At 37.4% G+C, this 27,818-nt stretch overlaps 1 protein-coding gene across 3 annotated transcripts in view; it reads left to right on the top strand.

Annotated features, from left to right (window-relative positions):
- The window catches only part of CNTNAP2 (contactin associated protein 2), a 2,034,513-nt gene that overhangs the window by 1,149,475 nt on the left and 857,220 nt on the right, over positions 1–27,818 (top strand). For all 3 annotated transcript variants that reach the window (XM_060305187.1, XM_060305186.1, XM_060305185.1), the window contains exon 11: positions 11,312–11,483. In XM_060305187.1, coding sequence (XP_060161170.1) covers positions 11,312–11,483 — 172 coding nt within the window. The remainder of the gene's footprint in view (positions 1–11,311; positions 11,484–27,818) is intronic.

Below are 27,818 nucleotides of genomic sequence, written 5' to 3'. Positions count from 1 at the left end.
TAATCCTGTTCTTCAACTGAAGAAACTGAAGTTAAGACCAGACAGGGGGAGGTAGGGGAAAGGGGAAGATGTTGGTCAAAGGATGCAAATACACAGTTATGTAGGATTGTAAGTCTAGAGAGAGATCTAATGTACAGCATGGTGTTAATCATATTATAATTAATCATATTGTATAGTGGAAATTTGCTAAGAGAACAGATTTCAGGTCCTATCACCACACAACAAAAATTGGTAACTCTCTGAGGAGATGGATGTGTTAATTAGCTTGACAGTAATAATCACTTCACTATTTAGATATATATTAAAACATAATGTTGTACACCCTAAATATATACAATTTAATTTAAAAAATACATTAAACAAAAGCCAAGTGACCTAGTCAAGGCATAACTATGTAACTAATATATGCAGGACTGGGATTCCAGCCAATTCTGCTGTTCTGCAGCCCATACTCCTGACCACTAAGATTGTATTTTACAAAATATTGTATTATTCCACAGTAGTCAACGAACAGCTTATACAGAAGGATCAAGAAGACAATATTATTTTATTTTGTGAATGTATGAATGTACTTGTCTGTTTTATGTGTTACATACACTAAAGGGAACGGTCATAAAGAATCAAAGTTATCAAATGTAAAAGTCTTTTATTTTGCATTTTGCACTCTCTCTATACGAATACACAACTAAGTTTTCCGAAATTCACTTAACATTTAAAAAAAGACATAAAAGAGTTAAATTATTCCGTTTGGTAATTCTGCTCTTCTTTTTATGGTGGCCCTGGGGCAACAATGGCTTTTAAAATCATATTGTACAATTTGATATGCAAATTGCTAACTATCCCAATTTTTTAACATATGTAGTCTGCTTCTCTGATTTCCTTTTATTTTTCTATGTTCTTGTAATTTTCTTCATGATTATTAAAAGACACTCATAGAAATATGTCCAGTATCTTCTAAATTTAAGCTAATTTTGGTATAAATACACTTTACTTATCTTATGAGTATTGTATGAGGATAGGAGGGGAGATTCACAAATACTTTTATTTGAAAATTTTTGATCTTGCTAAGGCAATAAAGTTTTGATAAACTTTTTAAAACAATATATTGATACTAATGTTTATATATTTTTAAATATTCTAAAATATACATATTTTACACTGTAAAGCAATTATACTCCAATAAAGAAATTTAAAAATATATATATATACATATTTTAAATTAATCTAGCTTCCTAAGTGGTCCAATAAATTATATTAAATTAATTTTAATTAAATAAAGTTAAACTGATAAATACTATTTTTAAAAAGAAATAAAATTTTGTTTTCATAATGTAAGAACCCATGTTTTGTATATCACTATAAATATATTTTGCATTTGGAAAACTAGAACGTTAGAGGGAAAGAAAAACCTTGGAAATTTTAAAAACATCCTATTAATTCATTTTATCAAATAAATAAAAGACTCCTTGATCACGTTGTAACATGATCAGATTAATATTTTTAATACGGATCACTTAGGCTTCATGCTGGAGATGGATTGGAAGTGGGTGGTGGAGAAGGTGTGATAGTCTGATTTCAGATGGTCATGAAGAGACTGAGGATTATTTAAAAGATGGAACTGACACGATGTGATTATGCATACAGGGAGTGAGGATGGAGGTGCCAGGGATTACTCTTGATTGTTTAATATGTGCAACATTTTAGATGAGGAAATTGAAGTTGACTTTTTGAGTGACTGCTGGTATAGGGACAATGACAAAATACCACCTGGGATCAAGAACAATATATCTTGAGTTTTGAACATGTGTTAAATATTAGAATGGGGAAGTCCAAGAACCTCTGGATACATTAGTCCTCAGCTCAGAAGAAAGACCTGTGATGGAGATATCATTGGAGACCTACTCATATAGTTGGTAGTTCAGGCAGTGCGTTTGGGTAATGCTATTATTGTGGAGAGACTACCAAGAAAACCGACATGGCCCAGGACAAACTTTGATGAACTCCTACATTTATACACCAGGTAGGAGGCAAGCAATCGGTAAATGAAATTGAAAAGATATTGCTAGAAAAGTATAAAGAAAACCTGGGACAATATAATATTCTGTTAGCCAAGGAAAGAGATAAAATATTCAAGGAGTGAGAATGGTCTTCTCAAACTCTTCCATTACTTGCATTTTACTTACTCATTTGGATAGGCAGTAACATTTTTAGTACAATTATGTTCAGAGACCTGTCTTCCTAATGAGATTTTAACATTCTTAAGGATAAAAAATAACATAGTTTTGGATCTCTGATAAATACAAAGACAATTGAAATAATATAAACCATTTGAAATGATAGAAATGGTGATGATGTTGATTTCTGGATCTCTTTGGTGTATACTCTGGGCATTTTCTAGGCACTTACTTTGTAGTTATAGTCTTACTAATTCTTTACAACAACCTCCTGTGCTTATACATTTCATCAGTTTTATAAACTATTGTAAGTTTTCCTATTTTGTACATAAAGAAATAAGAAACAGAGCATTTAATTAATTTCCCCAGGGGGAAAAAATTGATAGAGACAAAATTCTTAATATCTACTACTCATTTATTATAAACAGTAGATAAACATAAATGTAATAAACATAAATGACATCCTAAATTTGAAAAAGCCAACAGATTATATTAAATAATTTACAAAATTAAAATTAACTCATAAAAATCACCTCCAAAGATGTTAGTTAGCCTTTCATTAGTAGACGACTGTTTGATAATGGAATGTTAGGAGCACTGTGCTTTCTGCTCTCCCACATGTTGTGTGCTTTTTAAACAATGCAATTTGTTACCCACACCCACTTTTCCAGTTTCCCATTGATCTAAATGGTAAACCCAAGTCAAGCCCTAAGTCTTCATGTAATTTGGATTCTGTGATCTTTGATATTGTTAATCATTCCTTCACTTCCTTAATATCACTCCTTGGTTTTTCTTCTACCTCTTTCTCAGTTTTATTCACTAGTTTATTTTCCTGCTTCTACCACTGATATGTAAATTATTTCTGGAGTTCCAGCCTTGAAGTTCTTTGCTTAGTGCACTATACAATTTCTTTATACGATCTCCTCCACCTCCATAGCATAGTGACTGAAAAACTTCCTCAAATTCTGATCCCTCTCCTGATGTCCAGATATTAATATTAATCTATGGATTAAATATTTTACCTTAGATATCCCAGTGGTACTTCAGACTTGAAAAGGCTAGCTTTGAACTCATCAGAACCACCCACTATCCTTCCTCCTCTCCTCTCCTTTCATTCCACTCCTTAAAGACCTGATGCTTTTCCTGCATCTTCTTTTTCATTGAGGCAAAAGCATCCATGTAGTTGCTCACCCAGAAATCTGAGTCATTCTAATCGTCTCTCTCTCTCTGTACAGTACTCATATCCAGTAGATCAGCCAGTTCTGTCATATCTTCCTATGAAATATTTTTCATCCATTCCCTCTACATCAGCTTTATTGACATAGTTTAGATAAGAATTTGTAATTTATCCAATGACTCTTTTGTAAAACAATCCTTATCTCCTGTTTTCCTTCTACCAGCTTATTCCTATCTCCACCAGAGAGAAAATAACATAATACAAATTGATTAAGTTATTTCCTTGCTCAAAATTCTTCAGTGGCTTTTTGTTCATTCAGTAGACAATGTTTGAGCCCCTACTATGTAAGAGATCTAGGAGTCAAAGTCTCATGGAGGGTACATTCCAGTAAAAGGAGAAAAAACAGTAAACAAAAATATATAATGTGGTGATAAGACTTATGAAAAATGAATCAGATAAGGGAGATAGAGCATCAAGGGGGTGGGGGAATGTTATTTAACTGGTGATCAGAGAAGGCCTCTCTGATAAGGTAACTGAAACAGAGTCCTGAAGGAAGTGCAGATGCAAGGTTAGATATCACCTCATTCCAGGATAAAAATGCAAACATATTCACCCACTTGATCATTCACCTAACAAATACAGAGGAGTCAATAAAGCCCGAAAAATGGAGATTATATTATGTTATAAAGGAGAGCTTCAATCTGTTGAAAAATAATTTATTTCCAAACTTTATAATAGATACTTTGTATCTTGAATATCTCCCTTATATCCTATGGATTGTTCTAATGTAAATAGATTGGTAAATTTTATGCTATGTGTGTTTTTCTCAACAAATATGTTTTTTTTTAATTCATAGAGAAATAAGACAATACAATTGCTGTCATGAAACTATTATACTAAAGGGGAGAAAAACACATTCAGAAACACACACACGTGTAAGTAAATAAACCAATCCAGATAATTATAAATTGTGACAAATTCTATGACAAGAAATAAGTAGCTGAGGAACTGGAATGAGAAAGTGGATAGAATAATTTTAAGTAGAGTGGTCTTGGAAGGCCCCCTCTCAGAAGGTGATATTCGAGCTGACCTGAATCGTAAGTCAGCCATGAAAACTGCAAGTGGGAAGAAAATTCCAGGCAGAAAGGTCTTGGTTTTCCTAGAGCACAGGCAAGAGAATGGGGGTGGCTGAAGCACAGTGAGCAAGAATAGGCACTTTTTTTTAACTGAAGTATAGTTGTGTCAGTTTCAGTTGTACATCAAAGTGATTCAGATTTTTTTGAGGGGGGTAGGAATAGACATCTTAAAGCATTTAATTTGAGAGCTAGTAGTCACCCCAAAATACAACAGAACCATTTTTTTTTTTTTTTTTTTTTTTTTTTTTGCGGTACATGGGCCTCTCACTGCTGTGGACTCTCACTGTTGTGGCCTCTCCCGTTGCGGAGCACAGGCTCCGGATGCGCAGGCTCAGCGGCCATGGCTCATGAGCCCAGCCGCTCCGCGGCATGTGGGATCTTCCCGGACTGGGGCACGAACCCGTGTTCCCTGCATCGACAGGCGGACTTTCAACCACTGCACCACCAGGGAAGCCCAGGAGTCCGTTTTTTTGTTTTGTTTTGCTTTTTTATAAATTTATTTATTTTATTTTTATTCATTTCTGGCTGCATTGGGTCTCCGTTGAGGTGTGCGGGCTTCTCATTGCGGTGGCTTCTCTCGTTGCGGAGCACGGACTCTAGGTGCGCAGGCTTCAGTAGTTGTGGCACACGGGCTCAGTAGTTGTGGCACACGGGCTCAGTAGTTGTGGTTCGCGGGCTTAGTTGCTCCGCGGCATGTGGGATCTTCCTGGACCAGGGCACGAACCGTGTCCCCTGCATCGGCAGGTGGACTCTCAACCACTGCGCCACCAGGGAAGCCCATAACAGAACCATTTTTAAATGTGACAAATTTATTTGAAGCATAAAGTATATACTGAGGGAAAATAATCTTTTGTAGAATTTTCTTATACTTATTTAATGGTTTAACTAATATTGTTTTAATTTTTAAATCTTGGAAGGGGATTTGAGTGTTTGCATGTGTCCTAATATTTTTAGGGTTTAGGAACTCCCTAGATCTAAAAATCTGGCTAAGAGGGATATGAATTGAAATTGGAATGTGGGCAGGATTCAGAATATTCAGTCTTTTAAGGCCACAAAAGTCACCCTGGCCTGGTAACATAGAACATAAAATGAGGATCAAGTGTTAAATCCCACCGGGAGGTCTAGCTAAAGGGTAAAAGATGTCCTTTGGTTACCTGAAAATGACCACTGAAATTAGGAAGAGCAATTTAATTGACAATTCATGGGTACTGAAAGCAGATTAAAGTGGAATAGAGTGGGACATGGGGAAATGGAGACAGGATAATTTCCTTTTATTGGGAAATAATTTAATCCAAAATAAGGTTCTCGAATGGCATGTTTAGCGTCAAGCACCATCTCATGTCAAATGGATCATAATCTTTTTAAAATTAGTTTTTATTCTCAAACAATTTAAAAATGTGAAAAAAAAGTTTTCAAGAACAGTTCAAAAGCCACCAGTATAACTTTCACTCAGAGAACTCATTCAAGTTTTGTCACTTGTCCAGTAACGTCCTTTACAGTAAAAGACCCAGTCTGGGATCACATGTTACACCCTGTTTTCCTGCCTCTCCAGTCTCTGCTGATTGAGATCAGAGTCTCAGCTGTTTGTTGGCTTTCACAACCTTATCATTCCTGAAGATCCTCTCAGTTTGAGTCTGTCAGATGTTCTCTCATGGTTGGACCTAGGATATGTGTCTTGGGCAGGAGTACCACCAGGAGTCATTGCATTCTTCTCATTGCAACCTATCAGGTGTCCCAGTGTCAGTGGGTCCTGTTACTGGTGGTGATAACTTTGATCATTTGATTACAAAGATGTCTGCCAGGCTTCTTTGCTGTAAAATGACTACTTTCCCCTTTGAAATTAGTGAATATATTCATAGGGAGACACTTTGAGACTGTTCATCATCCAAATTTCACCCACTCACTCGAGCATCAGTTAATATTTCTTGCCTGGATTAATTACTACTATGATGGTTGCCAGATTGTACCTTTCTAATTCCAACATGCTTTTTACATTTGTTAGTTATCACAGGAAGATATTTCTATTCTCCTGTTTATTCATTTTTATGCAGGTGGACTCATGGATTCCTGTTATTCGATGAAATATATCTATAAATTATTTCCTTTTGCTCTTATTTCCCTCCTCCCTCCCTCCCTCCCTCCCTCCCTTCCTTCCTTCCTTTCTTTTGATACTCAAAGTATCTTTCTGATGCTCAAATTATTTATTTTGTTTTAAAATTGTCCAGATAGGAGCAGTAGGAGCCCTCTTAAGACTGGCCCCTATGTCATTCTGACATGACACCATCGTTCCTTGAGCACTTACTTACTTTCCTGGGCAGCAAAATGTTCCAGGCTCATATTGTGCTTTCTGTGACCCAGCTCTAGGATCAGCCTTTCTCCAGAGTCCTGTTTTTATTCAGTAGAGAAACTGAGATCTGAACTGTAAAGGGACTCATTTCTTCTGGGTATAATCCTTCTCTGGACCATCTTCAGTGGGTGGTAGAAACCACCTGTATATTGAGTATATACACAATTCCATCTAGATTTATTTCTATATGTATATACTGAAAACCACAAGTGCACACTTATAGATTAAATTCCAATCCAAACCCATAGGATCCATTCAAGATCTCCCTCTTTTCATTTGCACCCTCCTTTCCTGACAACGTGAACCTGGCTCGCACTATCGTCAATCTATTTATTTATTTGCTCAATCAACCTGTATTGTAGTCAGTCTCCGAGCCGTGCCAGATGGGCATGTGCTTGGCTGTCCTTACTGCAGGCACCAAGCACCACTGGGCTCACTCCTGGCTCACTCTAACACACTGCTTGCTTGGGCCCAACCCCACCAGGGTGAATTCTTTAGGAAGATTTGGTAAACAGATATTAGTAGACGCTTTGCACAATATTCCAAGGTTATTTTAAAAGGAAAAGCCTAAATGGTTTTTAGCATCTTTACAGCATTCTACCAGCCTTTCTAACCTCCTAAACTTCCCAACTTTAAAATAAGTATAAATAGAGACATCTTGTATACATGTAGTTTTAGACATGTAAAATATGCAGCCCTGTTGCCTGTTGTTTGTTTTTCTTGTCCCATCAAGTTACCATATAATTTACAACAACTTAGATTGGCATTTTAATGTCAAAACAAATACCAGCATGCTTTTCACTAACGTATATCTGAGTTAAAATTTTAAAACCTTGAAAACGCATGTGTTTCTTTTGTCAACAAGAATAACTAAATGCTGAAAGGACTTCAAATCAGGATAAAGTTTTTATATGCCAAGTCTTGAAATGGAAATCTCAAACATGCCAGTAAGGTAACATAATTATAATGACCCAGTTCACTGATAGATGCAATTGAGAATGACACAATTACAATTCACTGTGGGTATTACAACATATCGTCAGATCACCAGTAACTACAACCCATGTATAGACATTGTATTTTTTATTTCAAATTCATAGATATAATAAATTTAAAGGTCTAAGCCAAAACAAGTAAAAGTTTACTTTTTTCCTGTTTTTAATTTTTATAACTTGGCAAATTTTAGTTGAGTTTAACCCTCTATCCATTTTATATCTATTCATTTCTGACCCTCAAAATCCCAGCTGCAAATTTTTTTCTCCAGTCAGTCCTGCTGTTAATCTACTAAGTAGGTTAAATCCTAAGCTTTAGTCACTGAAAGTATCACAGACACTATTACACTAAGATTTTTTACTGAAATTATATTTGTACATACAGGAACAATAACAGAAATAAATAATAATATGCTGTCCTCCATTTCAAGCGTAGGAGGGTGTTAGAGCACCCGGAATTTCAGTACCAGAGACTCAACATCTTTAACCCATTGCTAACTATAAGGGAGTGGTCAACATTCTACTAGTACAGTTCTCTTAAAAATATGTAGGCTTCCTATGAATGCTGTTTAGCTTTACTTCATTAAACAAAAGCCATATCCACACTTTCATAAAGATAAGCTCTTTTTCACATTGGGCTTCCGCTGACATGCTGAGGGGAAAATGTCCATAAGATTATTAGAACCATTATTGTTTAACTCAGAGGCTCTGTGAGACATACCGGTAAGCTGGCTAGAAGTTAATTTGTCTGAATGAATGGTTCTTGGAGGCACCATCTAAGATATTTCTGAGGTCTTGATATGGATTTTATAGCCACACCTCATTATCATCTTTAGATCATGTTTTCCTGGTAGTAGAAATTTGCCATGAAGTGATTTCTTAATTTTTTTGCGTTCAACATCTGGAGAGACTGAAATTAAGAAAATATTTTATTTTCAAATCCATCAAGACCTAGCTTCCTTATATTTAGGAGTTTGTCTTTAGTTTTTCTCTCTTCTTTTTCCCTTTTACTATAAACAAAGAGAAGACGCCAGAGTACTCTGTGTGGAAATGTCCTTAGCTAGGTTATGCAGTTCATTAAGTACAGTGTTTTCCTTTCCACATTATCACAGTTTTGCTAAACTTTCCACTGCAACACAGCAATGATCCAGTTTTCTTCCATTTCCAGTAATATTGCTTCCTCACCTTCCTTTCAGTCATTACTGACAGCCTCTTCATGAGCCATGAGGCTCCATGGCTACATTATAATGGACATGTAGTAGTTTGTACTATAATTATCTTCTCCTAGAATGTATCCCGTGTAGAAAATGAAAGGAATTGACAATTTCAAACTCCAGAATTCATCAGGGCCAACCAACATTAAGTTATGAGTGACTGATGAAGTCTTGTTTTATGAACTTAACTCTACCCATTTGATAGTGATCTGTGTGTTATGCAGCTGCCTTGCTTCTGAGAAGGTCTTGTTCTCACAATAGATGTCCCCATTTTGGAATACTTCAAAGCAAGTGTGGATATTTAGAGACTCCCAAGTATTCAAAAAACAGAATCATATGATTGTCATGTTAAGAATAGTCAGTAAAGTTACAGCTGGATGTTTTCTCTTTGCTAAGTTTAGACATTAAACTCCATTCAATTTTATCTTGATTAGACAGAGTGAAAATCATATGTATGCATATAGCTAGTCTAAATAGACCACTTAGCTAAGACCAGCAATTTTCTGAGAGGATTAAGTCAATGCAAATGAAAAAAAAAAAAAAAAGTGACTCAGAAAAGAGAAAAGAAAAAAAAAAAGCCATATGTTTGACATTGAAATAGAGCCTTATTTATTTTTAAGCCAAGAAATTAAGTATAATCATATTTTTACATATTACTATGTTGATGGAAAATGATTGTATACACTTCTGTGATTAATCCTTAAAAAGGATTCAATTGATAATTATTAGATTTTAATTATTGTAACCCATTAATAAAGGGAGAAGGAGATTTCTATTGTTCTAAACTACTATTACTAGTCAAACAGAATAGGACATTTAAAAAAAAATCACTTAACGGGGACTTCCCTGGTGGTCCAGTGGGTAGGACTCCGTACTCGGTGGTCCAGTGGGTAGGACTCCGCGCTCCCAATGCAGGGGGCCCGAGTTTGCTCCCTGGTGGGGAAACTAGATCCCGTATGCATGCTACAACTAAGAGTTCGCATGCCACAACTAAGAAGCCCACATGCCGCAAGTTGAGATCCTGCATGCCACAACTAAGACCCGGTGCAGCGAAAATAAATAAATAAATAAAATAAAATAAATAAATATTTTAAATAAAATAAAAAATCACTTAATGGTCATCTTTTGGACAATGTTTTTATTCAAAATTCCCTTTTATCCAATTAATGGCACATCCTGATACCAACCCATTTTGTATAAATTGTTTTTTTGCTATAGATATAATATTAGATTGAAAAGAATGTGTGAATAACTTACGATTTTTAAGCAGACAAATTACTACAGTTTAAATTTGCTCTGATAGGTGAAGTTCATTTGGGGGACTTTGTGGAGATATTTAATGTGATCAAGAAATGTTATTCCATATGGCCTGCAGATTTTCTATGCATAATATGAATTATGATTTTTTTCTATTGAGAGGCATAAAGGAAGTTTATTTGTGGTGCTATTTTAAAGTTACTTTGCAATAAAATTTTTAAAATTATCTGATCTCAACCTTAGTATATATATATCCTACTCTGTAATAGAACCAGTAGTTGCTAACCCTAATAGAAACTTTCTTTTTTTTGTTTTGTTATTCATTCTTCTAAGCTTTTAGTTTCACTTCTTATCACTTATGCTACCTATACCATTTTAGGTACCTTATATGAGATGAATATTCAGAGCAATGTGGCTGACCCTTATGCCTAAATTTATCTCTTTATGTTTCTTTGGGTTTTATAAATTGGGAAATCATTTGTAATGCAAATGTCTCTTTGGATTGAATTAGATATTAATCTATAAAAGAAACCCACCTTAGTTGATAATAGTAAGTTTAGCTTCTTGACATCCGAATAACAGACCTCTGAGGAATTAAGAAAATAACAGTAAATATTAAAGACATAAAAGGAAGGAGCTTGGATAGTTGGGAAAGGTCTAAAATTTTACATCCTGATCTCTGAAGACAGGGTCACATGAAGAAGTATAGCCGTGAGCAGATGGACAGAGATGTGACAGAGTGAAAAAGAAGGTGTCAAAAGAGAAAATATGAAGGATGCTTCATAGACATAGACCAGAGACAAACATTTGCCTAGGTTCAACCCTTAACAGCTTCCCCTGAAATAATACTGTTTTCTCAAAAGACTTCATTCTTCCACACTGAGTACAACAGCAAGGATCAGTGAAACACAGTAGTTGGATACGATGGCTGTGGTCAGGGAAAACACCCAGAGGAATTTTAGTGAAGCATGCTGGACACAGAATTCAACATTCCCATTTTTTTCTCTCTCACAGGTTATCGGAACCAGATGAATAACTCAAGTCACTCTGTCCTTCAGCCTTCATTCCAAGGATGCATGCAGCTCATTCAAGTGGATGATCAACTTGTAAATTTATACGAAGTGGCACAAAGGAGGCCAGGAAGTTTTGCGAATGTCAGCATTGATATGTGTGCCATCATAGACAGGTAAACGGCCTTTCATCCTTCCTCGAATTGTTCAGATTTTCAGAATTCATGTTTTTGTTGTAGGACAAGTGAAACACCCGAACACACAACCCTGTAAGGGGTAAGGAGACAGGAGCCACTTGCCGTGCCTGTGGCTTTTGTTTGTGATGTTAGCAGTGATGTTTATATCAGGACATGGTTATATATGACAGAACAATATGTGATGTCACATTAACCCATTCAGCCTCCCTTGGTGAATGTGAGCATTATGCATGTAGTTTTGCAAGCAACAGCTGGAAAAGGAACTTAGTTTATTTTTAGTTTTGCTTCTGATGCCCACAGCAGAAATGTCCCTCTTCTTGTCTTGGTCATTACTCATCCTCAGTATATGGTTCCCTCTAAAGGCCCCTCCTGAAGGAAAAGAAACATTAAAATGTGTTGGCAGGCAGTATGGGGATTTACTGAAGTAGAATATTTAATGTAGTTGAGTCTGCTTACAAAACAGACATACTGAAATATTATTACAAGATCTCATCTTTGTCAGTTTTTGCAAATCTGGGGAGAAACTTTTTGTAAAAACTTAGTTGACCTCTCACATGGTGGAAAGATACAACCTTTATATGAAATATTATGACAGCATTACATATACTACCTTAACATACTTCTAAAAAGTGCCTTTCGTTCCAACATGAAAAAATTTCATTTTGAGATGTTTTGCCCACAAACAAACTACATCTAATTTTGAGTTGAATTTAACCCAGTGAATTTAGGTGATATTCTGTCCTATTTTCAGATCTTTTATGAGAGGGCTATGTTATTCTGAAAAGAGTTTTATTAATTTTATATTTTGAAGATGAAAGTTCTAGAAGTCTCAGCCAGCCCCCAGTAAAGTACAGACCTTAAGTCTCTAATAATCTTAGTTCATTTAAGAGGGGATCCTTGGGGAAGTCATCCAAAGACATATAATGAATCTTAAAAATATACAAAAATCATCCATTATGAAATAAGCTCGCTTCCATATAATCTTAATAAAGTAGTATTCACATGAACGGTAAATTACAGTTTATGATGTCTGTAGAATGTACCTTTTTAAAGCTTTAATATGTCTATAATAGAACATAACATAGTGCTTATTTTTATTACATATACGCAGATATGGGTCCTGATAGTCTAAACAGTTTATATTTAAACAGAACAGCAAACAATTTTAATAAAAATATACTAATTTTTGAATCATCAATAATGTAATAGCTGTTATTTCTGCCTAAAGCAAGTGGTGGCAGTAATCACAAAGACTGAGAGATGAATGTTTTAAGATAATATATTCTGATATTAGATGTGTATTCATAAATTTTAATAATGGTTTTCCATACAGGAAGACTTTCCTTCTTAGTAATAGACAGTATATTGAGTCATTTTAGTACCTTGTTCATTTTCCATGTCAGTAACTTTAATGATACAATAATTTCTGTCAATAATACCCAAGTTAGTTCATCCAGCTTTCATAAACTGCTAGATTTTATGGTGATGTTGCTATTTCACTTCAAACAGCGTGTTTCCTGGGCATTAAATTTAAATTGTTTGCTACCAGAGAAGTGCGGATGAGCTGTTGAGATTTTACTGTTTTACCCCCATGGCGAGATTAGTAGTTAAAATATCTCCAGAAGAAGATTTTGGTAAACGAACCAGGCACTCCTGGTAAGGAGAACAACACAAGAGACGATGTAGAATAGGGGTTGCAAATTTAAATTTTTGGCAGGTAGAGAAATATACAAAACAGTTTTTTGCCAAAATGGCGTCATGCAACTGTCTATGTTGCCAAGTATCCTGTAGCTGACAGAACAAGGAATATGTCTTTCTTATCCTCCAGGGTGATAACCCAGAAGAGTGACTACAGGGAAGTAGTCACCTCTGATGCATCACAAACTTCCTAAAGCCACTATTGAATACGTTTTCTGCTTGTCTTACTTTTTGAGGACAATGACTTCTTTTTTTTGGTATAATTGACATATAACATAGTATTCGTTTCAGGTGTGCAATGTGATGATTTGATATTTACATATATTTTGAAATGATCACCAGGGCAATGATTTCTGCACGTTAATTACCAATGTGTGAAATAGCAGATTCCTTTATTCACACAAAATGTGCCCAGTTCAGAATCTTAATCTGTGAAGTGCTGTGTTTTTGCATGTATGATACAGGGCTGTATTCACCTTATTCAAACCGTTGAGGGGCTCATTGATGAGCTCACCCTTAATCTGTGTCTTTGCATATGAGAGTACCCTGTCCTCACATAGCTGTGACCCATCAGATAATATTTTAATGATACATCCCGGCTCTTCTCTGGTTTGATCTTTTCCCCCTCACTGACTGAAACTTTGCAACTGCCTGATCTCTACCATTTTATTTTCAGACTACCTAAATTCTCCCTAAGCAAGCCTACACTGTCTCCTTTATCCTTTCAAATTTCAGCTTGATTGATTTGAGAGCTATTTTTGAAAAAATTTAAAAAGCATAAATGAAAATATAGGGTAAAAAAATAGAAATCACAGGCATGATTTTTATAAAATGTTTAGAGATTATAGGAGCAGCTGCAATGATTTTATGAGTAGAGCTTAGGGAGATAGTTTGGGCAGATGATTCTAAAGGAGTCTTGCTGTGTGTCATGCTGACATACCCTGTGAGTTGGACTTCTTTTTCTTTTCTGGGTGTGGGTTTACATGTGCCCTGTTTTGTTTGTTTGTTTGCTTTCTGAACACAGCGTTGAATCTAGGAAGAGCAAGCATGCCAAGCGATAGAATTATTTGTTCAGTAGTATTTTCTGAGTGCATCCATGGTGTCAGACACTGTTCTAGGCACTTAGGATAAATCACTGAACAACACGGACAAAGATCCTTGCACCTGCGAAGCTCACATTCTCGGGGAAGGGGAGGAAGCACAGACGTGATAAATAAATATTATAGTAAGTTAGAAGGAATAAGTGCTATAAAAAAAGAAAGAAAAAATGTTGAGCAAATCAAGGAGGACTGGCATTTCAACAGATGAGTGTTGAGTTGCTGTTTAAATAGGTTGGTCAGAGTTAGCCTCAATTATTAGTTCAAGACCTGAAAGAGTAATAGAATTCACCAATTTGGGGAAAGAGCATTACAGGCTGAGAGAATAGTCAATGCAACAAGGCTGCCTGGTATCATCTAGGGTTAACAAGGGGCCAGGGTGGCAAGTTTGGAAGGACGAGGAGCAGAGCCGCATAAGAGGAGGCCAGAGCAATCCTAGAGGCCAGGGCCTGGAGACCTGTAGGTAACTGTAAGGATCTGGCTTTTACTGTGAGAGAACTAGGGAGTCATTGCAGGTTTCTGAGTAGAGCAGTGGCATGCTTTAGCTTACATTTGTAAAGGATAACCCTGGCTGTGGGAGGACGAAAGGTAGAAGCTGGGAGCCTGTCATAGTAATCCAGGTGAGAGGTGCTGGTGGCCTAAGACTGGGGTGCTGTTAGCGCAAGAGGTAGTGTCATGTGGTCAATTCTGAATATACTGAGAAGGGTTGGTCAGTAGGATTTCTTAATGGATTGGTTTTGAGGCACGAGAAGAAGAGAAGCTATAAGGATAAATCGAAATGATTTGGTAACAGCAACTGGAAGGAAGAAGTTACCATGTCCTCCAATGGGAAGGCTAGTGGTAGAGAAGATTAGTCATGGGGTGGAAGAAGAAAATCAGGAATTCACTGTTGGGCAGGAGTTGAAAGGTCTGTTGGACATCTAAGTGGACATTTCAAGAAAGCAGTTGGGTACATGTATCGTACAAGCACACATCTGCAGATTAAACAATGAGGTGTTGTGTCTGACAAAACGTCGTGCTTATCTATTGAGGACCTCTGGTTTCTTCAGCTGTATTTCATAAACAGCAGAAGAACTGGAAAGGGAGAGGGTGAGTAGTGGGCAGGAAGCCTCTTCCAATGTCAGGAGCCTGTAGCCTTACCCTTCGAGTGAGACCCTGCTCTTAGGGAGGAGGACTTCATCAAATGCTCAGTTGCTAGAATATTCTCCGTAAACAGTAAGGTATCTAGCAGATAATCTCCTTGTTTCTCCTTGCATGAGTACAATTTTTTATCTGCTCCTTTGCACCCTCACATTGTTGGTTCCCTGTGGCAAACATCTTCAGGCACCAGACTCAACTCCTGTCTTCGACCCACTTCTCTCTATCCTCTTTCTGGGTGTGAAAATCTGAGGGGCAAAAGCCTGCAAAAACACTCCTATAACTAAAGTTAGGTTTATTTACTTCCTCCTGCAAGTGGGAACCAAAAGAGAACCAAGGGTCTTCTCAGAGGGAGGTGGGGAGAGGAAGGGAGTGAGGAAAGTGTATCGGGGGTCTGAGTCAGTCCTGGGAGGGTCCTGGCAGGTACTGGTCATAATTTATAAACTAGGAGAGTTGCTGCAGTAGAGGGTAGAACTTGTGAATCCCTGCAGAGCTCTTGTTTGTTTGTCTATGATTCTGATTCACATCACATGGAATGGAGAAGCTGGTGTTAAAATATTTTGAGCTGAAGTAAGTGGTGTTCATGACTGGTTTGGCAATTTTTTTCCTGTTTTGTGAGTAACAGTAAAGTCCGTTTTGCTATCTGTGACTTACATCAATCCTAAGATCACCCTCGTAGATTAGCTGCCAGGGAGAGATTTTTTTTTTTCTTTGTCATCCGCAGTGATGATGTGACACAGTCCTGGCTAATGAGAGGTACGCAGAAGTCAGCTAAGGTGTTCTGAGAAAACTTTTATTTTTCTGATACAGAGGTCCCCTGTTACTCTCCACTGTTCTTGTTCAAATGCAGACACCATGCCTGGAGCTGTATGATCAAGAAAACCAGAGCTCCAGTGAACCACAGTCAGCAACCACCTTCACTCCTTTTTGTGTGAGGAAAAAAAGCAATCCTTGTTTATTTAAGTCACTGTGAGTCAACTATTATTTTTCTTGGAGTTGAAAGCATCTGTCCTTTTTTCATCTTCCATGTCTAAAATAAACCAATACCATCTTTTTACTAGAACACAGGACAACAAATTCCTAATTATGGAAATGGCTTTGAAACAAAAGATGATGAATTTATTTTAGGATATATTAAGTTGCATGCCAGTGATGTCCCCTAGAGATTGGAACCTGGGGACTAAATGGCTGTTCAGAGGCCAAAGCAAATTTATATCGTTAGTCAGCATCTCATAGAAAACCTGGTAAAAGTAGTTCATTAGAATTAGAATCTTCTATACCTTTTCTATAACCTCCCTTGTAAATATATTAAGAAACAAAACCAGTAAATGTTCTGGATAGCACAGAAAGCGGAAAAGGAAGGGTAGACATCCCAGCTTAAGTACAGCCCACAAAATTACCCCTTGAGAAACTGCGAAGGGACTGGATCCTATTTCTGAGTTAGTAATTAAGTCTTCATTTTATTTTTGGATGGAAATGCATAATCACAGACCCGGTTTTTGGTTTTTTAATTCAGTGCTTTCTTTTCAAGAACACCTACCCAGTTTGTTCTATATTTTTTTCCTTGAAAGGAAAATATATGATTTTTTATAAGAGCACTTAAATGAGGGTTGGATAGATACAGTGTGAGGTGCTTCAAAACTAAGCTAACTCTGCTGGAAAGGTGAACAATGAATAAATAGATTAATACTAACAATTCAGAAGGAGGTCATGACTTCTTATAAAAGCAAGTTTAAGATTTACAGTCCTGAGATAAAGAATACATGTAACATATTTTTTTCTAAAGTTGATCTTCATTTGTTCGTAAGCTCCCAGTTCCAGTCAATAGCAGCAAAAAATAAATATCGGAGCACATACCTTCAGGTACCCTAATAACTATATATATAAGTCAACATGGGATTCAAACTTAGTCAGAGGTCAAGCTCCCATTCGGCGCTGCTGTCCCATTTCAAGTGTCCTCCTTGACCCCTCCAGCATAGCCCTTGGGTCGGGCCCAGCTAACTATGTACCATCATCAGAGGATTGGGCGTTGCTCCACGTGCTCTACTCAGGTTCCTTCTGGGCTCCCCACTGCTCTGGCAGTTCTTCCTGCTGGCTGTGGCTCCTGCTGGGCTCACGTTTTGGGATTTGGGTAAGAAGGTAACCTGTCCCAGTTTGTCAAGGACTGTCTTGCTTTTAGAATTGAGAACCCTTCACCTGGAGAAACCTCACAGTTCTGGGTAAACCACGATGGTTGGTCACTCAAGGTCCATGTACCTCCTGGGCACTGACCTTCTCCTAAGTCCCTTTTCTGGTCTACCAGCCATCCAAGCACTTCTATAGACCCCCATAGGGACACACAGTGATTTTGAGATCTCTTGCAAACTGTGTACAAGCTGAGTGGGTGTGGGGAGTGGAGATAACTATCTTAGGCCCCCCTCTGACTCAACATTATCATGCTCTGTATCTACTCTGTACACCTCAGGCTGACATGGGGCCTCTTATAAATCAGATACCCAAAGGTGGAAAGCAAGGCACAAGCCACCACTGCCAGAGGATTTCGGAATCTCTGTTGAGATTCATTCAGTCAATAAACACTTATTAAAGATCACTCAGTGAACATTTCTTCCTGGAGCTTTAATGCTGAGGTAGTTGAGGGGGAGGGTCATTGATCAGACCTTATGCTGTGCTAATACTATGTTCCTCTCTTTTGTTCTCAAAGACAGACCTCTTTCAGCCCCAGAGCCCCAGGGTTTTAGACCATCTTCCCAAAATTGAATCTGCATGTCTACTAACTTTTTGTTCCAGTCCAGTGTCCAGAGGTGAACTCTCCCAGCCCCCACTCCTTGTGAAACATGTCACTGATCCACTGAACAAGAAAAATAAATAAAATCAAAACTTTGACTTGAAATATCTAAAAATTATTTCCGCTATAGGGAAAGGAAGGCTTTTCTCACAAACATGGGTGTTTCTGCAGTGACACTGTTTATGCCAGATTTCCTTTCTGTTCCACCTCGATGTTGCTGCCTGCAAATTGCCACCCTGTGGCTCTGGCACCTTTTCATAGATTTGCAGGCTGACGGTTCCTTCCATTCTTCTTTACAGATGTTCATGTGGTCACTTAGGCTGGTGTCAAACTGTGCTAGTGCTTCTTTTACACTGGGAAACATTTTGTCTTCTATCATTAGATTCTTGTTACAAAACTGTAGGTTTCCGGGAATATCTTACTTTCACGTCATGATAATTACGCAAAAGTGGTAAAGGAGGCAGAAAGTCCCTCAGATAAACTTCAGATTATTCAGAATTTCACGCCTGTTCAATTCTGACTTCATTGTGGCTCTGATCCCATCAGACTTCAAAGGAGCAAGAACAGGTCAGCTGGAACTCGTTCCCTGAGAACTGGAGCTAGCAAGCAATTTTCCAGGCATGAAGCTAGCTTTCTTTTTGGGAAACACCCTTCAAAAACACCCTTAGGATAGAAGGTATTCAGCGTCCTAAAACCAGATCTCTAGCTCAAAATAAAGAACAAAAAAAGACTAGTTACATAATTCAGTTTTAATTTTCATATATGACAGTTCATATTGTGATTCTTTATTCTTGGTATGTTTACTTTGTCTCTTCACCTTATCTCGGTTGACTCCCCATCTGGGATTCCATCCATTTTATATTGCAAATGGCTGTGTTCTTTCCTTCTTTGAGCTTAATCAAATTATTTATTAGTAGATTTCTGGAAAGCCCTGTTTCCTCATGCTAGATCTGATTCATTTCTGGTTTTAGAAGCATGGATATCTGTATAAATTTTCTTGGCCTTCCAAGCTAAACCCAGACTCCCCTTTAGTCTTTAACTCCATTGCCAGAGCCATTGGGTTTCCTATAGAAGGATCCAGAGAGGAGTATCCTGTTGATACGTAAACATTTAAACCATAGTCATCTATCTTAGCAAAAGAAACATAAGCTCAATAACGTAAAAGTATCACACACCCAGGTGAACCCATGTTCAAGTCAGTTGCCTCTCTGAAGTGATTTCAAAGTGGTTTCATTTTTAAGTACAAGTACTAGAGTGACAAAATTATTATTTTTTAAACATTTTTATTGGAGTATATCTGCTTTACATTGTTGTGTTAGTTTCTGCTGTATAGCAAAGTGAATCAGCTATACATATACATATGTTCCCATATCCCCTCCCTCTTGCTTCTCCCTCTGACCCTCCCTATCCTACCCCTCTAAGTGGTCACAAAGCACTGAGCTGATCTCCCTGTGCTGTGCAGCTGCTTCCCACTAGCTATCTGTTTTACATTTGATAGTGTATATATGTCCATGCCACTCTCTCACTTTTTATTTTTTTGAATTTCATTTTATTTATTTTTTATACAGCAGGTTCTTATTACTTATGTATTTTATACATCTTAGTGTGTACATGTCAATCCCAACCTCCCAATTCATCCCACCACCCCCACCCCATGCCACTTTCCCCCCTTGGTGTCCATACGTTTGTTCTCTACATCTGTGTCTCTATTTCTGCCCTGCAAACTGGTTCATCTGTACCCTTTTTCTAGGTTCCACATATATGGATTAATATACGATATTGTTTTTCTCTTTCTGACTTACTTCACGCTGTATGACAGACTCTAGGTCCATCCACCTCACTACAAATAACTCAGTTTTGTTTCTTTTTGTGGCTGAGTAATATTCCATTGTATATATGTGCCACATCTTCTTTTTCCATTCATCTGTCGATGGACACTTAGGTTGCTTCCATGTCCTGGCTATTGTAAATAGAGTTGCAATGAACATTGTGGTAAATGTCTCTTTTTGAATTATGGTGTTCTCAGGGTATATGCCCAGTAGTGAGATTGCTGGGTCATATTGTAGTTCACTTTTTAGTTTTTAAAGGAACCTCCATACTGTTCTCCATAGTGGCTGTATCATATTACATCCCCACCAACAGTGCAAGAATGTTCCCTTTTCTCCACACCCTCTCTGGCATTTATTGTGTCTAGAGCTTTTGATGATGGCCATTCTGACCAGTGTGAGGTGATATCTCATTGCAGTTTTGATTTGCATTTCTCTAATGATTAATGATGTTGAGCATCCTTTCATGTGTTTGTTGGCAATCTGTATATCTTCTTTGGAGAAATGTCTGTTTAGGTTTTCTGCCCATTTTTGGATCGTGTTGTTTGTTTTTTGATATAGAGCTGCATGAGCTGCTTGTGTATTTTGGAGATTAATCCTTTGTCAGTTGCTTCGTTTGAAAATATTTTCTCCCATTCTGAGGGTTGTCTTTTCATCTTCTTTATGGTTTCCTTTGCTGTGCAAAAGCTTTTAAGTTTCATTAGGTCCCATTTGTTTATTTTTGTTTTTATTTCCATTTCTCTAGGAGGTGGGTCAGAAAGGATCTTGATGTGATTTATGTCATAGAGTGTTCTGCCTGTGTTTTCCTCTAAGAGTTTGATAGTGTCTGGCCTTATATTTAGGTCTTTAATCCCTTTTGAGTTTATTTTTGTGTATGGTGTTAGGGGCTGTTCTAATTTCATTCTTTTACATGTAGGTGTCCAGTTTTCCCAGCACCATTTATTGAAAAGGCTGTCTTTTCTCCATTGTATAGTCTTGCCTCCTTTGTCATGGATTAGTTACCTATAGGTGTGTGGGTTTATCTGTGGGCATTCTGTCCTGTTCCATTGATCTACATTTCTGTTTTCATGCCAGTTACATACTATCTTGATTACTATAGCTTTGCAGTATAGTCTGAAGTCAGAGAGCCTGATTCCTCCAGCTCCATTTTTCTTTCTCCAGATTGCTTTGGCTATTCGAGGTCTTTTGTGTTTCCATTACAAATTGTGCAATTTTTTGTTCCAGTTCTGTGAAAAATACCATTGGTAGTTTGATAGGGATTGCACTGAATCTGTAGGTTGCTTTGGGTAGTTTAGTCATATAGGAATGCAAGAGATTTCTGTGCATTAATTTTGTATCCTGCTACTTTAGCAAATTCATTGACTAGCTCTAGTAGTTTCCTGGTAGTATCTTTAGTATTCTCTGTGGATAATATCATGTCATCTGCAAACAGGGACAGCTTTACTTCTTTTCCAATTTGGATTCCTTTTATTTCTTTTCTTCTCTGATTGCTGTGGCTAAAACTTCCAAAACTATGTTGAATAATAGTGGTGAGAGTGGGCAACCTTGTCTTGTTCCTGATCTTAGTGGAAATAGTTTAAGTTTTTCACCATTGAGAATGATGTTGGCTATGGGTTTGTCATATATGGCCTTTACTATGTTGAGGTAAGTTCCTGCTTTGCCTACTTTCTGGAGAGTTTTTATCATAAATGGGTGTTGAATTTTGTCAAAAGCTCTATCTGAATCTACTGAGATGATCATGTGGTTTTTATGCTTCAATTTGTTAATATGTTGTATCACATTGATTCATTTGCATATATTGAAGAATCCTTGCATTCCTGGGATAAACCCCAATTGATCATGGTGTATGATCCTTTTAATGTGCTGCTGAATTTTGTTTGCTAGTATTTTGTTGAGGAGTTTTGCATATATGTTCATCAGTGATATTGGCCTGTAGTTTTCTTTTTTTGTGATGACTTTTTCTGGTTTTGGTGTCAGGGTGATGGTGGCCTCATAGAATGAGTTTGGGAGTGTTCCTCCCTCTGCTATATTTTGGAAGAGTTTGAGAAGGATACGTGTTAGATCTTCTTTAAATGTTTGACAGAATGTGCCTGTGAATCCATCTGGTTCTGGGCTTTTGTTTGTTGGAAGATTTTTAATCACAGTTTCAATTTCAGAGCTTGTGATTGGTCTGTTCATATTTTCTATTTCTTCCTGGTTCAGTCTCGGAAGGTTGTGCATTTCTAAGAATTTGTTCATTTCTTCCAGATTGTCCTTTTTATTGGCATAGAGTTGCTTGTAGTAATCTCTCATGATCCTTTGTATTTCTGCAGTGTCAGTTGTTACTTCTCCTTTTTCATTTCTAATTCTGTTGACTTGAGTCTTCTCCCTTTTTTTCTTGATGAGTCCGGCTAATGGTTTATCAATTTTATCTTCTCAAAGAACCAGCTTTTAGTTTTATTGATCTTTGCTATCGTTTCCTTCATTTCTTTTTCATTTATTTCTGATCTGATCTTTATGATTTCTTTCCTTTTGCTAACTTTGGGGTGTTTTTTGTTCTTCTTTCTCTAATTGCTTTAGGTGTACGGTCACGGTTGTTTATTTGAGATTTTTCTTGTTTCTTGAGGTAGGATTGTATTGCTATAAACTTCCCACTTAGAACTGCTTTTGCTGCATCCCATAGGTTTTGGGTCGTCGTGTTTTCTTTGTCTTTTATTTCTAGGTATTTTTTGATTTCCTCTTTGATTCCTTCAGTCATCTTTTGGTTATTTAGTAGTGTATTTTTTAGCCTCCATGTGTTGTATTTTTTACAGTTTTTTTCCTGTAATTGATATTCAGTCTCATGGTGTTGTGGTTGGAGAAGATACGTGATATGATTTCAATTATCTTAAATTTACCAAGGCTTGATTTGTGACCCAAGATATGATCCATCCTGGGGAATGTTCCATGAGCATTTGTGAAGAAAGTGTATTCTGTTGTTTTTGGATGGACTGTCGTATAAATATCAGTTATGTCCATCTTCTTTAATGTGTCATTTAAAGCTTGTGTTTTATTTTTTAATTTTCATTCTGGAAGATCTGTCCATTGGTGAAAGTGGGGTGTTAAAAATCCCCTACTATTATTGTGTTACTGTCGATTTCCCCTTTTATGGCTGTTAGCATTTGCCTTATGCATTGAGGTGCTCCTATATTGGGTGGTTAAATATTTACAGTTGTTATATCTTTTTGCTGGATTTATCCCTTGATCATTATGTAGTGTCCTTGTTTGCCTCTTGTAATAGTCTTTATTTTAAAGTCTATTCTGTCTGATGTGAGAATTGCTACTCCAGCCTTCTTTTGATTTCCATTCAATATCTTTTTCCATCCCCTCACTTTCAATCTGTATGTGTCCCTACGTCTGAAGTGGGTCTCTTCTAGACAGCATATATATTAGTCTTGTTTTTGTATCCATTCAGCCAGTCTGTGTCTTTTGGTGGGAGCATTTAATCCATTTACATTTAAGGTAATTATCAATATGTATGTTCCTATTACCATTTTCTTAATTGTTTTGGGTTTGTTATTCTAGGTCTTTTCCTTCTCTTGTGTCTCCTGCCTAGAGAAGTTCCTTTAGCACTTGTTGTAAAGCTGGTTTGGTGGTGCTGAATTCTCTTAGCTTCTGCTTGTCTGTAAAGGTTTTAATTTCTCCATCGAATCTGAATGAGATCCTTGTGGGTAGAGTAATCTTGGTTGTAGGTTTTTCCCTTTCATTAGTTTAAATATGTCCTGCCAGTCCCTTCTGGCTTGCAGAGTTTCTGCTGAAAGATCAGCTGTGAACCTTATGGGTATTCCCTTGTATGTTATTTGTTGCTTCTCCCTTGCTGCTTCTAATATTTTTTCTGTGTATTTAATTTTTGATAGTTTGATTAATATGTGTCTTGGCATGTTTCTCCTCAGATTTACCCTATTTGGGACTCTCTGTGATTCCTGGACTTGATTGACTATTTACTTTCCCATATAGGGAAGTTTTCAACTATAATCTCTGCAAGTATATTCTCAGTCCCTTTCTTTTTCTTTTCTTCTTCTGGGACCCCTATAATTTGAATGTTGGTGTGTTTAATATTGTCCCTGAGGTCTCTGAGACTGTCCTCAGTTCTCTTCATTCTTTTTTCTTTATTCTGCTCTGCGATAGTTATTTCCACTATTTTATCTTCAAGGTCACTTATCCATTCTTCTGCCTCAGTTATTCTGCTATTGATTCCTTCTAAAGAATTTTTAATTTCATTTATTGTGGTGTTCATCATTGTTTGTTTGCTCTTTAGTTCTTCTAGGTCCTTGTTAAACGTTTCTTGTATTTTCTCCATTCTATTTCCAAGATTTTGGATCATCTTTACTATCATTATTCTGAAGTCTTTTTCAGGTAGACTGCCTATTTCCTCTCCATTTGTTAGGTCTGGTGGGTTTTTACCTTGTTCCTTCATGTGCTGTGTATTTCTCTGTCTTCTCATTTTGCTTATCTTACTGTGTTTGGGGTCTCCTTTTCATAGGCTGCAGGTCGTAGTTCCCGTTGTTTTTTGTGTCTGCCCCCAGGGGGTAAGGTTGGTTCAGTGGGTTGTGTAGGCTTCCTGGTGGAGGGGACTGGTGCCTGTGTTCTGGATAAGGCTGGATCTTGTCTTTCTGGTGGGCAGGACCGAGTCCAGTGGTGTGTTTTGGGGTGTCTGTGAACTTATTATGATTTTAGGCAGCCTCTCTCCTAATGGGTGGGTTTGTGTTCCTGTCTTGCTAGTTGTTTGGCATGGGACATCCAGCACTGGAGCTTGCTGGTCATTGAGTGGAGCTACGTCTTAGCATTGAGATGGAGATCTCTGGGAGAGCTCTTGCTGATTGATATTACATGGGGCCGGGAGGTCTCTGGTGGACCAGTGTCCGGAACTCAGCTCTCTCACCTCTCAGGCTCAGGCCTGACACCCGGCCAGAGCACCACGACCCTGTCAGCCACACGGCTCTCACCACACTCATTCCTGGAGTCTTCCTCTCTGAAGTGTTCAGAAGTGCTACTAAAGGAGATAGGGGTGGCAGGATGCTGGGGCCGCTGGGCCCATGGACTTCTTGCACTGGAAATCTGCTTCTGTTAGGAATCAGAATCCTTTTCCCCTGAGGTAGCACCAGAGCAAGATGCCAGATTGGTGCAGATTCCCTCCACACCTTCTGAGCTCTACCCTCAGAGGGTGTCAAGACCAGAGAAGCCAAGAGCCTTCTTTGGTTTGATGGGAAAGGTCAGCCGTGCTTTAATGGTCTTCCTGTGTTCTCTTTATACGACTAAGAGGGCAGTCTTTTGGAGGCACATGGCTCCTTTCTTTATGCATCAAGTCCAAAGTGATATAAGCAGCTCTGGAATTCCACTGCCTTCAGCGTGATTCTTTTTTTTCTCTGCTTATAGCACTCCCAGCACCCCCTCCTAATCAACAGGAAAGAATGACAAAACTTATTTTTAATGAGAAAATACAGTAGTGAAATGCCAGAGGAGAACTCCACTAGGAGAAAAGGAAAAAAAAAAAAGTTGAATTAACTGTCTTAAGGTTCAACAGCAGGCTTATTCTTTTTTGATGTATTGCATGTATTAGGACAAAGAAAACTATATTTGCTTTTGGTGTGGCATATAGCTGTGCTTTGACATTTAAATCCCAAGGAGGGCCCGGTGCCTAAAAGTAATGTCAGACAATAGTTATGTGTTTGAAGATAAGCAGGAAGGAAAAAGATAAATAATTTTAACATGTAGCTAAATCAACTAAAGAGAGATTTAAATGAGTCATTAAATTTTTTTTTTTTTCTTCAGTACGTGGGCCTCTCACTGTTGTGGCCTCTCCCGTTGCAGAGCAGAGGCTCTGGACGCACAGGCTCAGTGGCTGTGGCTCAAGGGCTCAGCCGCTCCGCGGTATGTGGGATCTTCCCGGACTGGGGCATGAACCCATGTCCCCTGCATCGGCATGCGGACTGTCAACCACTGTGTCACCAGGGAAGCCCTGAGTCATTAAATTTTATTTCTTGCTTTTGATATTAGATTACCTGAAAAATAAAGACAAAAGCAAGTAATTAAAGAATATATTTAAAACATCTGCCTTAACAAATATTTTCTTCTTAATTGCTTTTGTCAATTTCTTAACTGTATTGCAAAAGTTTGAATGAACTCTAAGAACTCATTTAACTGCCCTTCCCTTAAACCGACCTTATGGATTAATGGACACTCACCATTCACTTTGTAAAATATAGGGAATGATCCCATAGCCTGCTTGATAAAGAGCTGAAGCTAGCAGGCTATACCATCTTTCACCCCTTGTACTCTCCCACATGCTGTGTAGGAGTTAGGTCTTCTTCCTCAGGTATGTTTAAGCAAGTTATACTTGTTATTGTAATAACATGGTCCAATTAAATACTAACTACAGTTATAAGTAGGTAGGGACAGAAAGAAGTAGTTTCCATTAAAGCCAAATTAAAAAGTTTTAGAAAAGCAAGTGGCCAGAAACAAACAAAACCATCAGTTTAGGTACGACGGAGAAGGCCAATGTAAAAATTTGCAGGTTCCTTGGTGACTTTAGTTTTCAGTACACTTTAAGAAGCCAAGACTGGAAATCAAGGGTGATAGAAATGGTTCATCAAAAAAACAGTTCCAATCAATGGGCCCATACCTAATGACTGCAGAGCAAATCCTTCTGGCAAGTGAGTTATTGAATTTACACGATGAAGCGTTTTAAGTTAATTAAAATGATTAAGGTAAGTATCCTACTAATGTTTAGTTTCTTTCCTTCTTACTTCTCTAATCTGGAAAAATAAGGAAGTAGAATTTGCTTTTTTCTTTTGCTTTCTATATTTCAAATAATAGAGGGAAAGAGAGAGAAGGAGGGAAGGAGAGAGAAGAAGAAAGGAAAAAAGGAAGGAGGAAGGTAGGAAGGAAAGAAAGAGAAGAAAGAAAGAAAGAAAAGAAAGGGAAGGAAGGAAGAAAGAAAGAAAGGAAAACTTAATTCACATTGCTTTTTGGTTTATTGATATGGGACATTATCTACTTTCATTAAAATAGAAATCAGGATAAAATTTAAACAATGCTGTCTATTTATTATTGCAGTCTTAAAATGATATTTTCTTTGAGAATTTTCCTTTGCTATTTAAATTATCCATGACCTGAGAAGAAGGAGAGAGTAGTCATAGATTTTTCTGTGCCAGGAAAAACAGCTTTGTGAAGACTTGGGACTTGTCATTATTTTTATTTCATTTGTTAATTTGTTAATTTCATTTGTTAATTGAGCAAAAATACTTCCTCTCCCTGTGATTATATTTATACTACCTAAAAACTAGTTTCAGGAGGGTTAACAAGCTAAATGTTTTAGATAACATTGTTTAAAATTCTGCAAGGTACCCATTGTCCTATTAGAGATAAATACTTCTTCATTGTCTGTGTCTATGAATTCATTGAGGAACTCTACTAGAGTCTGAATCTCATTTTGTTTACCAAATCCTGCTTACATAAAAAAGAATGTTACATGAGCAAGAGGGGAATGCAGATGGAAGGGGTAGGGAAGTTGTGCGTGTTTGTTTGGAATGTTGTTGAAAAGCAAATCTGTAATAAATTTTAATAGACAAATTGTAGTATCTGAGAAGGGTCTCTTAATCAGAAAATAGATTGATTTAAATAGATCATAATCTATAATTGTGATAAGGAGAGACCCTCTAAGTACAATGCAACATTTGTTTATAAGATTTGCCTTAAACAAGTGGTGCCTGTAAACTTTTACTCCAGTAGCTTCACGATGTTTGATCCTTTG

The sequence above is a fragment of the Globicephala melas genome, chromosome 9 (genome assembly GCF_963455315.2).
Source record: "Globicephala melas chromosome 9, mGloMel1.2, whole genome shotgun sequence".
Classification (NCBI taxonomy): domain Eukaryota; kingdom Metazoa; phylum Chordata; class Mammalia; order Artiodactyla; family Delphinidae; genus Globicephala; species Globicephala melas.
This window is presented reverse-complemented; position numbering and strand designations above follow the sequence as displayed.